Here is a 15,465-nt window from a genome sequence, read left to right on the forward strand (position 1 = left end):
CTTTATTCAATTCTCTACTCTTCTTCAATAGGCAACAGGTCCTCCCCAAAATGGCATCCCCGCCTCTCACCACCCAGACCCCGCCCCGAGCTGAGAAGGAGGAGAGGGAGCAGCGAGTGGCACCGGCGAGAGAGCCGGTGCAGCGTGAGCCCAGGGAGAGAACAAGGGCAAAGAACGAACAGCGAGAGAAGGAGAAGGCGGCTGCGTTAGTGAAAGAGGAGTTGGAGAAAGAGAAGCAGAGGGAGAAAGAGAAGAGGGTGCAGCCGTCTCAGAAGCCCGAGAAACGGGCCGCCACAGTGGCAACGACAGAACGAGGGAAGGAGAAGATAGGGGGAGTGGAGAAAGGGAAGACGGTAGAGCGCCCTCCCAAGTCGAAGCCAGCCACGGTCAAGGCGGAACCTCTTCCGAAAAAGAGGAAGTGGCTGAAGGGGGTCCCCTCGTCGTCTGATTCCGACTCATCTGAGGAGGCAGCCAGCGAGGATGAGAGTAAGAAGTGTTTTTTTGCCTGTCGGGCCAGTTTCTTAGACACAGATTAAGCCTAGTCCAGGACTAAAACACATTCTCAATGGAGATTCTCGGAGTAAAAAGCTATTTCCATTGTGAATGTAGCCTGTAATACTTTATTATTTTGTGAAGCAGTCTTGTACTGATTATTGATTGTTACACTATATAGTGCACTACTTTTGACCAGAGCCCTATGGGCCCCCGTAAAAAACTACTGCACCCTAAAGGGATTACGGTGCCAATTGGAACGTAGTGCCTTCAAAGTATTCGTACTCTTTGACTTATTCCACATTTTGTAGTTAAAGCCTGAATTCAAAATGGATTACATTTATATTTTTCTCACCCATCTATCTCCTGACAATACCTCATTATGAAAAAGTGAAAACATATTTTTAGAAATGTTTGCAAATTTAATTGAAAATGAAATGCAGAAATATCTGATTTACTGAAGTATTCACACACACACACACACACAATACTTTGTATTAGCACCCTTTGGCAGTGACTAAAGCTTAGACTCTTTCTGGGTAAGTCTCTCTTAGAGCTTTCCACACCTTTATTGTGCAACATTTGACCATTATTTTTTTCAAAATTCTTCATGCTCTGTCAAATTGGTTGTTGATCCCTGCTAGACAACCATTTTTAGGTCTTCCCATAGATTTTCAAGTAGATTTAAGTCAAAACTAACTCGGCCACTCAGGAACATTCAGTGTCTTCTTGGTAAGCAACTCCAGTTTAGATTTGGATTTGTGTTTTAGGGGTATTGTCCTGCGAAAAGGAGAATTAATCTCCTAGTGTCTGGTGGAAAGCAGACGGAACCAGGTTTTCCTCTAGGATTTTGCCCTCATTCCGTTTATTTATTTTTATCCTGAAAAACTCTCCAGGATTACAGGCATACCCATAACATGATGCAGCCACCACTATGCTTGGAATTATGGAGAGAGGTACTCAGTAATGCGTTGTATTGGATTTGCCCCAAACAACAATTGAGGACAAAAAGTTAATTTCTTTGCCACATTTTTTGCAATATTATTTTAAATGTAGTGCCTTGTTACAAACAGGATTCATGTTTTCGAATATTTTTGTTCTGTACAAGCTTCATTCTTTTCACTCTGTCAATTAGGTTAGTAATTGTGGAGTAACAACAATGTTGTTGATCCATCCTCAGTTTTCTCTTATCATAGCCATTCAACACTGTAGTTGTTTTAAAGTCACCATTGGCTTCATGCTGAAATCCCGAAGCGGTTTCCTTCCTCTCCAGCAACTGAGTTAGGAAGGACACCTGTATTTTTGTCGTGACTGGGTGTATTGATACACCATCCAAAGTGTAATTAGTAACTTCACCATACTCAAACAGATATTAATTGTCTGCTTATACAAATTTTACCCATCTACCAAAAGGTGCCCTTCTTTGCGAGGCGTTGGAAAACCTCCCTGGTCTTTGTGGTTGTATCTGTTTGAAATTCACTGCTCGACTGAGAACCCTTAAAATGATCTGTGTGTGCGGGGTACAGATATGAGTTAGTCATTCAACATTTATGTTAAACACTATTATTGCATTGGCTTCATGGTGAAATCCCTGAGCGGTTTCCTTAGTCTCCGGCAACTGAGTTAGAAAGGACGCCTGTATATTTCTAGTGACTGGGTTAGGCTTGCCATAACAAAAGGGATTGAATACTTATTTACTCTAGACATTTAAGCATTACATTTTTTTCAAAACACATAATTTCACTTCATGGGGTATTGTGTGTAGGCCAGTGACAAAAATCTCAATTTAATCCATTTTAAATTCAGGCTGTAACACAACAAAATATGGAACAAGTCAAGGGGTGTGAATATATTTGTTTGGGTGCTCCAGGCAGTGAATAGAAGGGAAGGTGAAAAGAGAAGCTTTCAGGAATGTATTTGGCAATTAGGTCGAGCTGTGTGTGTAGGGTTGTCACGATAATACGGTACAACATTTTCCATGGCAGAAAGGAAAACAGAATGCAGACTAATCTCTTTGGCCATTTAGGCGTGTTATGTTACATTATGTGCTATAGTGTGGAGTTTAAACAAATGAGTCACTGTGTTACAACTAGAGGTCGACTGATTAATCGGAATGGCAGATTTAATTAGGGCCAATTTCAATCTTGGACAGTTAACTCGTCCAACACTCTAAACACCTGCTTCTCGTTGCACTCCACGAGGAGACTGCCTGTTATGTTACGCGAATGCAGTAAGCCAAGGTAAGTTGCTATCTAGCATTAAACTTTTCTTATAAAAAACAATCAATCAATCATAATCACTAGTTAACTACACATGGTTGATGATATTACTAGATATTATCTAGTGTGTCCTGCGTTGCATATAATCTGACTGAGCATACAAGTATCTGACTGAGCGGTGGTAGGCAGAAGCAGGTGCGTAAGCATTCATTCAAACAGCACTTTTGTGCATTTTGCCAGCAGCTCTTCGTTGTGCGTCAAGCATTGCACTGTTTATGACTTCAAGCCTATCAACTCCCGAGATGACGCTGGTGTAACCGAAGTGAAATGGCTGGCTAGTTAGCGCGCGCCAGTAGCGTTTCAAACGTCACTCGCTCTGAGACTTGGAGTGGTTTTTCCCCTTGCTCTGCATGGGTAACGATGCTTCGAGGGTGGCTGTTGTCGTTGTGTTCCTGGTTCGAGCCCAGGGAAGAGCGAGAAGAGGGACGGATGCTGTACTGTTACACTGGCAATACTATAGTGCCTATAAGAACATCCAATAGTCATAGATATTTTAAATACAAATCGTATAGAGAGAAATAGTCCTATAATGACTACAACCTAAAACTTCTTACCTGGGAACATTGAAGACTCATGTTAAAAGGAACCACCAGCTTTCAAATGTTCTCATGTTTTGAGCAAGGATCTTAAACGTTCGCTTTTTTACATGGCACATATTGTACTTTTACTTCTCCAACGCTTTGTTTTTGCATTATTTAAACCAAATTGAACATGTTTCATTATTTATTTGAGGCCAAATTGATTTCATTGATGTATTATATTAAGTTAAAATAAGTGTTCATTCAGTATTGTTGTAATTGTCATTATTACAAATACATGTAAAAAATTGGCCGATTTAATCGGTATCGGCGTTGAAAAATCCTATTCGGTCGACCACTAGTTACAACATAAGAAACCATTATGCTTGTTTTTTTCTGCTACAGGTATTGTGACAACCCTGTGTGTGTGTGTGTGTGTGTGTGTGTGTGTGTGTGTGTGTGTGTGTGTGTGTAACCTCTATGCAGTGACAGTGCAAGGCAGGGTGAACAATCGGGCAATGCGGGAGATGTTCAGGAGCTATGTGGAGATGCTGGTCAGCACGGCCCTGGATCCCGACATGATCCAAGCCCTGGAGGATACAGAAGGTGAGCGCTCAACACACACACACACACACACACACACACACACACGGCCCTTGACCTCGACATGATCCAAACCCTGGAGGACACAGACGGTGGGAGCAGAACACCACACAATACACAAACAGCCCTGAGGGGTGAACCACGAAGCTGGATAGAGAAGTTACTGTGCTTACTTTTGGTCAATTCCTTGTTTAACTCGGGATAACCGTTGACATGAAGGTGGCTCACCTTTTACTACATTTCTATGACAACGAATGCTTTAGCTTTAACCTGCTAACTCTCCATCCTGAATCAAGTGTTTGAGTTGAGGACCATTCAAATTAGATTCCATCACTCTCGCAAAAAATGGGCCATATTTGAGGAAGATGACTGATTTTTTAAAATATTTTTATTAGTCAGGTGTTCTTTTGTAACTAAAAATAGTCATATTAAAATACATGCATTTGAAACTTCTTGCGCTGTAAAACTTCCTATGAACTATCAATATTATAATTATTTTAATTAAGAGCGGGGGAAAAGGACATTCATAAGCACACCAAAGACCACATTAACAATATAATTCACGAAATAATGATGGCACTTCTAATAGCCTATTTCCCACCATATCTTGCTGAATTTGCAGGGGAACCTGTCTTTCATTTAAATTTCATAAAATGAGTGACTGGCGGATGAATGGCACGACAATGGTCCTCAGGATCTCGTCACGGTATCTTTCCTCGTTCAAATTGGCATCGATAAAATGCAATTTGTTCGTTGTCCATAGCTTATGCCTGCCCATACCATAACCCCACCGCCTCCATGGGGCACTCTGTTCAGAACGTTGACATCAGCAAACCGCTCGCCCACACAACACCATACAAGCTGTCTGCCATCTTCCCGGTACAGTTTAATCCGGGACCCATCCGTAAAGAGCACACTTCTCCAGCGTGCCTGTGGCCATCAAATGTGAGCATTTACCCACTAATGTCAGTTATGACGCCGAACTGCAGTGATGTCAAAACCCTGGTGAGGACGACAAGCAAGCATATGAGCTTCCCTGAGACGGTTTCTGACAGTGTGCAGAAATGATTCGGTTGTGCGATCCCACAGTTTCATCTGCTGTCCGGGTGGAAGTCCTGGGCTGACGTGGTTACACGTGGTCTGTGGTTGTGAGGCCAGTTGGACGTACTGCAAATTCTCTGAAACGAGAGGCGGCTTATGGTAGTGAAATGAACATTCTGGTGAACATTCCTGCAGTCAGCAAGCCAATTGCACACTCCCTCAACTTGAGACATCTGTTGCATTGTGTTGTGTGACAAAACTATACATTTTAGTGGCCTTTCATTGTTCCCAGCACAAGGTGCACTTGTGCAATGATCATGCTGTTTAATCAGCTTCTTGATATGCCACACTTGTCAGGTGGATGGATTATTTTGGCAAAGGAGAAATGCTCACTAACAGAGATGTAAAAAAATTTGTGCTAATTTTTGTGTGTTGGAAAATATCTGCAGTCTTTTTTTTAAATTTCAGCTCATAAAACACAAGTTGTGTTTTTATATTTTTTGTTCAGTGTATTTAAGAGAAGCTGAACAGTGCTTTTTGTTGCTGATATTTATTATTTAGGATAATATTCAGCCTATTATTCAAAATACTTTAATATTTTTGTTATTTAGCTACTCATTTCAAATGGTTGAAACTAAAGAACTAATACAGTTGAGATTGTAATCAGGGGTTTCGAAAATGTATTTTTTGTTTACAATGAAAGGTACAGTTACCCAGAAGGATTTTGACATAACGCTGGGAACTTTGTCCATGTCAATTTAATGTGAGTGACACTTTTCTGAATAAAGTTGAGTTGGGGAAAATGTTTATTATGCCTTCTTTTGCTGGATCCACCTGGTAACCAAATGACTTAGGCTAATATATTATGGACATTTCTTTGAAATTATGTAAAAAAGGCAGAGAGTAACTGCACACCTTCCAAAAAAAATAATTTATCAGTATTGCAAAAAATGTATTTTATCGTGATATGGATTTTTGTCAATATCGTCATAGTTTATTCTGTCGTCTCTTTCCCTGTCTCCTGTTGCAGCTGCTTCCCACACACAAAAAGCTTTGCAGCGCACTCAAGCTGTGCAGTCCCTACTCCCCACTGTTAGATTCAAAATAAGCATGCTGCTCTGTTAGGTCAAATGCAGTGAACCGATTGTTCCAAACAAGAACAATGCTGCTTTCCACTTTGCTTCTTAAATGCCATTCTACTTCTATGATTCCAACAGTAGACTAGTGTTTCGATCTATATCGCAAATCAGACCGCTATATTTGGTAAAAGAAATAGCAATTAGAATTTTTTTGTAGCCCTAGCCTAGGCCATGTTCATTTGGCTCCAAATGGAAGAAATTGGACTGAAATGTGTAGGGACAATCTGTAACTGATCTCGGTGTGTCCTAATGAACACGGACAGCCCTGTTCAGGAGCGCTCAAAGTTACAGTGTTCAGATCTGATGATCTATCATGTCTGATCTATTCATAACAGTTCACCTCATTCACCTCACATCCCAGTGCCATCCAGAGAGATAACGTTAGGATTTGTCCCGAACAGGTGCAGAAAGTCTAACTTACCCGCCACCCTTTGGACAAACCCTAACTTTGCTATGCCCCTTGGGGCAGAGAAAGGTTCAACACTGACGCAATGGACATTAATCTTGGAATACGTCAACGTTTTTTGTCAAGCACAAAGTTGCCTCATGCGTATCCCAAGTTGAGGGTTTGGCCCGAAGTCATCCTCGTTATGAGTTGGATTGTAATTGATATGAAGGTACACTGTAGCCCGATTCACACTAAAGACCTGAGCTGAACTGGGCTAGCCTGGTGACTCATTCACCGTAGCTGCTGGAACCATTCTAGAAAGGACAAGGCGAGAAGAAAGTATCTGAGTCAGCACAGTGTGATTTTGGGTCGGCCATACAGAGTGAATAAGGTTGGGGATAGTTTCTGACCTTTTCCCTTGATTGTTTCGTGCTCATTTCTGAAAAGCAGCTAGTGTTGACATATCGGCTGTAACATGTCTGTAAAGAGTTTGATAAGGGAAGGCAGCGCCAAACGTGCAACGTTCGTTTGAATGGAAACAGTGCTGTTTTGAACGACCAGTTGAATGTTGTGATTGTGTTCGGTTTTGCGGTTTAGGGTTGCAAAGGGTCGGAAATTTTCCATGGGAAGTTAAGCCCTGGAATTTTGCTTAAATTATAACAGTGAACCTTTTTTTTTGTGGGATACATAAAGGCAATTCTAGGTCTTGTGGCATATTTTGGTTAAACTATCCCCAATTCAATGGAATTGCAACCCTCTGCATGCACAGTGCATTCTTTCATCACATGTACAGCTGATTCTCAAGATCTTGCACACTAATGAGATGCTATTGAGCCCACACTTACACTGTCTGAGGCAAGGACTACATGCTTTCTGGTAAGTTTTGATTACGATACTGGGTGGGGTGAATATATTTTATACGACATGCATGATTGGTTTTGTGAACTCGTAAATAGTAGCCTTCAGCAAAGTGTTTAAGTCATTTATAGTTAACAATTAACAGTTAACAATTTCTGCTAGTTAGTTGTTGCCACCATGTGGGTTTTAGCTTGCTTGAGCCTGCTAACTGAGTGTTAATTCACCTGTTTCCATACATGTTTTATAAAAAAATAAATATACAAAGGAGTTGTTTCATCTAACTGCTTAACTTTTTATCTGTACATATATTTTTCTTGTTTTTTTTTCTCCAAATCTTTACAGGAAAATGCCACGGGCACTATCTGATGTGTAGAGACATTTCACTGCAGCTAATGTAGAAGGAAAAGCTGTGTACATTTGCAAATACTGTGCCAAATCATATGTGAAGAATGCAACAAATATGCAGAATCATCTGGCCAAGTGCGTAAAGTTCCCTCTGCGCTCACAACAACCAACCTCTGACAAAAGTCCCTCTACTTCTATTCGAGGTGAAAATGATGACTCAGACACCTTATCGATAGCAACAGCTCATGGTCCTCCTGGAATCAGATGTTTTTTTTTACTCAATGGAGGAAAGTTGTCAGAGAAATACTGATGAATGTCTTGCTCGAGCTGTGTATGCAACTGGTTCACCTCTGCTCACAGGCAATGTGTATTGTAAGAGATTTGTGAATGTTCTTCGCCCAGCATACACTCCTCCAACCAGGCATGCTTTAACAACTCATATGCTGGACGCAGAGTTCAACAGAGTTCAACAGAGTTCAACAGAGTTCAACAGAGTTCAACAGAGTTCAACAGAGTTCAACAGAGTTCAACAGAGTTCAACAGAGTTCAACAGAGTTCAACAGAGTTCAAGCAAATGATAGAGAAAGCAGACTGTATTGCAATCATCAATTACGGGTGGTCGTGGGCAAGGAATAATTAACTACATCATCTCCACCCCTCACCCAGTATTCTGCAAGAGCACAGACACAGGGACAACACACACCGGTCTCTACATTGCAGATGATTTGAAGGCAGTTGTCAATTACCTTGGACAACAGAAGGTATTTGCACTGGTGACTGACAATTCTGTGAACATGAAGACTGCTTGGTCTAAAGTGGAGGAGTCCTACCCTCATAGCACACCCATTGGCTGTGCTGCTCATGCATTGAATCTGCTCCTCAAGGACATCATGTCACTGAAAACAATGGATACACTACAAGAGAGCCAATGAAATGGTTAGGTATGTGAAGGTTCATCTAGTTATAGCAGCTATCTACCTCACCAAGCAAAGTGGGAAGAGTAAGAACACCACATTGAAGCTGCCCAGCAACACCCGGTTGGGGTGGTGTTGTCGTCATGACAGTCTCCTGGAGGGGAAGGAGTTTCTCCAAGCTGTATCACAGTCTGCCGATATGGACAGCCCCTTCAAGCGGATCCTCCTGGATGATGTATTTTGGGAGAGAGTGGTAAGCAGCCTGAAACCCCTGAAACCTATAGCAGTAGCTATTGCACGGATTGAGGGAGACAATGCCATCCTGTCTGATGTTCAGACTCTGCTTGCAGATGTAAGAGAAGAAATCCGTACTGCCTTGCCCACTTCACTGGTGCTCTAAGCAGAGGAAACTGCAGTTCTGAAATTATCAAAAAGCGTGAAGACTTCTGCCTGAAGCCCATAAACAATGCATACATGTTGGACCACATGTTGGCAAGAGCATCCTGTCTGGTGCAGAGATCAACCAGGCCTATGGTGTCATCACTACATGGCTCGCCACCTTGGCCTGGATGAGGGCAAGGTTCTTGGCAGTCTGGTGAAGTACACTTCCAAGCAAGGGCTTTGGGATGAAGATGCAATTTGGCAGTCGTGACAATATATCTCATCAGCCACCTGGTGGGAGGGATTTTGTGGATCTGAGACGCTTTCCCCTGTTGCCTCCATCATTCAAATCCCACCACCATCAGCTGCCTCAGAGCGTAACTGGTCCTTGTTTGGGAACACACACCGGAACGCAACAGGCTGACCAAAACAAAGGTTGAAAAATTGGTGGCCATAGGGCAAATTTGAGGCTTTTTGAGGCTGACAACGAGCCATTCTCAACAAGACTGTGACTGAAGATGAGGCCTCCGAGTCGAATGTTCAAGAGGTGGACATTGAGGTCCATGGAGAAAACATGGAAGCCTGAGAGGAAGACAACCAAAGCTTTAGTTTCTAGACTATCGTTTTACAGATATGTTGAAAATGTTTTTGGTAGATGCGATGGATCATTGGGTATCATTCAATATTCCCTTCGTTGTTGTTCAGTGAAGTCATCCCATGTGAAGAGTCAACTAACTTAATTAAAGTTCAATTCGTATCTAAAAATGTTTTTTTTTTTTCTATTGGAAGGATTTAATTATTTTCAATTATGTCTACTTATGATAAGGTTAAAGGTTTATGTTTCTGTCTCCATATGATATGGTAAATATAGCCAATGCAAAAACCATCTAAATTTTAAATGGTATTAATATTAATTTGCATATATTCCCACGGAAAGTTTCCATCTCTGAATAATCCCCAAAATGTGCAACCCTACACCCATATTGATCAGGCCACACACACCAAACAGGAGCAAACATACCTTGAGGAATGTTGAACAGTGCACAGCATTGTGGGAAAGCGTTAGGTTCAGTACAAACCGTTCCGCAATGTAGCAAAACATTTAATCAACTGAATATACCCCTGGTTAGCCCCCCCCCCAGGTTTGGAATGATTGACAGTCATTTGAAACACATCCATTTAATCAGGCTTTCCTCTCCATTGGTTCCCTCAGATGAGCTGTACCTCCCTGGAATGAGGAAGATTGATGGCATCATCGTGGAACAGAAGAGGAGACTGATGAGGAGAGTAAACATGAGTACTCAGCACCAGGTAACCTGCTCTGAATATACTGTAAATGTGTATATATTCTGAACAAAAATACAAAAGCAACATGCCACAATTTAAAATATTTTACTGAGTTACAGTTCATATAAGAAAATCAGTCGATTAAAAATAAAAAATAGTCCCTAATCTATAGTTTTTTACTGTGGCGTGCGAAAGTATTCACCCCCTTGGCATTTTTTCCTATTTTGTTGCCTTACAACCCCCCAAAATCTATTTTAATTCCAGGTTGTATAATTTGATTTACACATCATGCCTACCCCTTTCTTAATGACCCCTAACCTTTGAACGGTAGTGGGCAAGAATACATGCACGCACACACTTTGAAGAATCTACAATATATTTGGATTTGTTTAACACTTTAAAAAAAAGTTATTATATGATGCCATGTGCGTTATTTCATAGTTTTAATGTCTTCACTATTATTCTACAATGTAGAAAATAGTACAAATATAAAACCCTTGAATGAGTAGGTGTTCAAAAACGAGTGAGTATTTAAAAAAAAAAATATATATATATACATATATATATATGTTTACAGTTGAAGTCGTAAGTTGACATACACCTTAGCCAAATAGATTTAAACTCAGTTTTTCACAATTCCAGACATTTAAAAAAAATAATCTTTTCAAATAATCAATCAATCAAATATGTCAGTTAAGATCACCACTTTATTTTAAGAATGTGAAATGTCAGAATATTTTATTTCTTTCATCACGTTCCCAGTGGGTCAGAAGTTTACATACACTCAATTAGTATTTTAGCATTGCCTTTAAATTGTTTAACTTGTGTCAAATGTTTTGGGTTGCCTTCCACAAGCTTCTCACAATAAGTTGGGTGAATCTTGGCCCGTTCCTCCTCACAGAGCTGGTGTAACTGAGTCAGGTTTATAGGCCTCCTTGCTCGCACATGCTTTTTCACTTCTGCCAACAAATTTTCTATGGGATTGAGGTTGAGGCTTTGTGATGGCCACTCCAATACCTTGACTTTGTTGTCCTTAGGCCGTTTTGCCACAACTTTGGAAGTATGCTTGGGGTCATTGTCCATTTAGAAGACCCATTTGCGACTAAGCTTTAACTTCCTGACTAATGTCTTGAGATGTTGCTTCAATATATACACATCATTTTCCTTTCCTCATGATGCCATCTATTTGTGAAGTGCACCAGTCCCTCCTGCAGCAAAGCACCCCCACAACATGATGCTGCCGCCCGCGTTCTTCACGGTTGGGATGGTGTTCTTCGGCTTGCAAGCTTCCTCCTTTTTCCTCCAAACATAATGATGGTCATTATGGCCAAACAGTTGTATTTTTGTTTCATCAGACCAGAGGGCATTTTTCCTAAAAGTTCCAAACTGTAGTCTGGCTTTTTTATGGCGGTTTTGGAGCAGTGGCTTCTTCCTTGCTGAGTGGCCTTTCAGGTAATGTTGATATAGGACTCGTTTTACTGTGGATAAAGATACTTTTGTACCTGTTTCCCCCAGCATCTTCACAAGGTCCTTTGCTGTTGTTCTGGGATTGATTTGCACTTTTTCGCACCAAAGTACGTTCATCTCTAGGAGACAGAATGTGTCTCCTTCCTGAGCGGTGTGATGGCTGCCTGGTCCCATGGTGTTTATACTTGCATACTATTGTTTGTACAGATGAGCGTGGTACCTTCAGGCTTTTGGAAATTGCTCCCAAGGATGAACCAGACTTGTAGAGGTCTACAATATTTTTTCTGAAGTCTTGTTTGATTTCTTTTGATTTTCCCATGATGTCAAGCAAAGAGGCACTGAGTTTGAAGGTAGGCCTTGAAATGCATCCACAGGTACACCTCCCATTGACTCAAATGATGTCAATGATGTCTATCAGAAGCTTCTAAAGCCATGACATTTTCTGGAGTTTTCCAAGCTGTTTAAAGGCACAGTCAACTTAGTGTATGTAAACTTCTGACCCACTGGAATTGTAATACAGTGAAAAACTACTTGTGTCATGCACAAAGTAGAGGTCCTAACTGTCTTGCCAAAACTATAATTTGTTAACAAGAAATGTGTGGAGTGGTTTAAAAATGACTTTTATTGACTCCAACCCAAGTGTATGTAAACTTCCGACTTCAAGTGTGTGTGTGTGTGTGTATTCAAAGTAGCCACCCTTTGCCTTGATGACAGCTTTGCACACTCTTGGCATTCTCTCAACCAGATTAATGAGGTAGTCACCTGGAATGCATTTAAATTAACAGGCGCGCCTTAAGTTAATTTGTGGAATTTATTTCCTTCATTACTTTAATGATGGTCCAACACATCACATGATTGACGGCTTTAATGATGGACCAACACATCACATGATTGACGGCTTTAATGATGGACCAACACCTCACATGATTGACGGCTTTAATGATGGACCAACACATTACATGATTGACTGCTTTAATGATGGACCAACACATCACATGATTGACTGCTTTAATGATGGACCAACACATCACATGATTGACTGCTTTAATGATGGACCAACACATCACATGATTGACTGCTTTAATGATGGACCAACACATCACATGATTGACGGCTTTAATGATGGACCAGCAGATTATAGGTCAGTCAAAACGGAAAATTTCAAGAACTTTGAAAGTTTCTTGAAGTGCCGTTGCAAAAACCATCAAGCGCTATGATGAAACTGTCTCTCATGAGGACTGCCACAGGAAAGAAAGACCCAGAGTTACATCTGCTGGACACCAATAAGAAGAAGAGACTTGCTTGGGCCAAGAAACACGAGCAACGGACATTATACCTGTGGACATCTGTCCTTTGGTGTGATGGGTCCAAATTTGAGATTTCTGGTTCCAACCGCCATATCTTTGTGAGACGTTGAGTAGGTGAACGCATGATCTCCGCATCAATTGTTCCCACGTGAAGCTTGGGGAGGTGTGGGGGTGCTTTGCTGGTGATTTTTTTTTAGAGTTCAAGGCGCACTTAACCAGCATGGCTACCACAGCATTCTGCAGCGGTACGCCATCCCATCTGGTTTGCTCTTAGTCCCACTATCATTTGTTTTTCAACAGGACAATGACCCAAAATATACCTCCAGGCTGTGTAAGGGCTATTTGACCAAGGAGAGTGTCATCTGATGCAGCACTCCATCAATCATCAAACCTCAACCCAATTTGAGATGGTTTGGGATAAGTTGGACCGCAGAGTGAAGGAAAAGCAGCCAACAAGTGCTCAGCATTTGTGGGAGCTCCTTTAAGACGGAAGGAAAATCATTCCTCAAGAAGGTGGTTGAGAGAATGCCAAGAGTGTGCAAAGCTGTCAAGGCAAAGGGTGGCTAATTTGAAGAATCTCAAATCTCAAATATTTTTTGATTTGTTTAACACCCCTTTTTGGTTACAACATGATTCCATGTGTTTTGATGTCTTCACTATTATTCTAGTGTAGACAATAGTTAAAATAACTACTCATTCAAGAGTTTTTCTTTATGTCCAGACCTTTGACTGGTTGTGTGTGTGGTTTCCTTCCATTTTCTCTCGTAGGAGACCCTGCACATGTATCCTCATATGACGGCAGACCCCCTGGATTCAGGAGCTGTGTGGATGCGGCTCAGTGGGGAGGGCTACAACCGCAAGACCCTTAACAGAGTCAAGAAGAGCCTACCCAAACCACAGGTGTGTGTTTGTCGGCAGTTCTGACGTGGGTGGTTTTGCATACCAAATATGCCAGATGTTGTTGTGGGGGGGGGGGCCAGAGGGAGTTGCTCATTGTGGAGGTGGGTTGCTCTTTTGATTCCTATATGGAGCAGACCTTTGCTGCCAAGTTGCTGAATTATCACCCGCCTTGATTACCAGTAGAGATGTGACAAATGGAAAACATTTATTTAATGTTTAAACTGCTTTATCAGTTTTTTCCATTAAAACGATAGAAATTTATGAAAGTATAGCCACACAGGACTTTGCTGCTGTCGCTTGCCTTTCTCAGCCATTTTTCTCTTACCGACGATGACGTAGTGGTGGAGTCGTCTCCAAAATAACTGATTCCTCGACTCCTTGCACGTCGCCTTCCGACGTCAACTCCCAGTATTTGTTTAACAGAGGAGGCAAATTTAGATGCTGTAATTTCGAGAACATAAACACTTGCATCTTTCATAGCGAGCTAGCGAGGAACGTAGAGAGGGGAGGATCACGATAGAGTGCGGTCGGCCACCAGGCAGACATTCAGAACCGTGCACTAGGCCTGTCTATTGGCAATCAGTAGCTGTATCTCACAGTTTCACAATGTCTCTCAACATCTGTAAAGCGGGGCCTATCATCACTGAATAGGCTAGGATATTGAGATAAAACATTTCATACACAGTATGTGTGCAGGTTCGCTTCACGCTTTTCACAGCCTGGTTGCCATGGGATCTAAACAGCGGAGAAGTTGAGCCTCGCGCGTCAACCCTTTTAGTAATTGCGGAAATTGACTCACTATGTTTACTTTCTGCATCTACGTACATAAAAAAAAATTGGGTTAGGGATTCTTTTTAACGTTAAGGATCCCAATTTTGTTGAAACGTTCAAATGAAACTTTATTTGTCACATGCGCCGTGAAATGCTTACTTACAAGCCCTTCACCAACAATGCAGTTCAAGAACGAGTTAAGAAAGTATTTACCAAATAAACTAAAGTAACACAATAACAAGGCTATATATAGGTGGTACCACTACTGAGTCAATGTGTAGGGGTACAGGTTAGTCGAGGTAATTTGTACACCAGTTACCAGTGCAAAGTTGTGGTACTGATATTTGGGAGCCTCGGCCATGTACATAGGCTTAACAGTGCATGGCCTTCAGATTGCAGGCCTGTATAAGACCGGCAAAGCAGCTAGCTAGATACTGCTCCGTGTCAGCTGTCATGGGCAGCTAAGCTGTATTGGAAATGTGCTTTCTGTATCCCTGAGTGTCCATATACATTCACTCCAGAAAGTATTCTCAACCCTAGACTTCTTTCAGATTTTGTTGTTCCAGCCTGAATTTAAAATGGATTCATTTGATATTTTGTGTCATGGCCAACACACAATATCCCCATAATGGTAAAATGGAGTTATGTTTTTAGAATCTTTTACAAATGAATTCAAAATAAAAATCTGAAATGTCTTCAGTCAATAAGTATTCAATTGCTTTGTTATGGCAAGCCTAAATAAGTTCAGGAGTAGAAATGTGCGTAAATCACATAA

The 15,465-nt window shown here is 41.3% G+C and overlaps 1 protein-coding gene across 2 annotated transcripts in view; it reads left to right on the forward strand.

The window, feature by feature from the left end:
* LOC118357591 (proline-rich protein 12-like) overlaps nucleotides 1-15,465 on the forward strand; it is a 57,532-nt gene that overhangs the window by 37,202 nt on the left and 4,865 nt on the right. The window contains exons 10-13 of one of the 2 annotated variants that reach the window (XM_035734860.2): nucleotides 32-486; nucleotides 3,776-3,895; nucleotides 10,172-10,269; nucleotides 13,788-13,919. In XM_035734860.2, coding sequence (XP_035590753.1) covers nucleotides 32-486; nucleotides 3,776-3,895; nucleotides 10,172-10,269; nucleotides 13,788-13,919 — 805 coding nt within the window. Of the gene's footprint in view, nucleotides 1-31; nucleotides 487-3,775; nucleotides 3,896-10,171; nucleotides 10,270-13,787; nucleotides 13,920-15,465 lie in introns of those variants that run through there. The other variant, XR_004820337.2, reaches the window with a different exon arrangement.

Source organism: Oncorhynchus keta, chromosome 24 (genome assembly GCF_023373465.1).
Source record: "Oncorhynchus keta strain PuntledgeMale-10-30-2019 chromosome 24, Oket_V2, whole genome shotgun sequence".
Taxonomy (NCBI): Eukaryota; Metazoa; Chordata; class Actinopteri; order Salmoniformes; family Salmonidae; genus Oncorhynchus; species Oncorhynchus keta.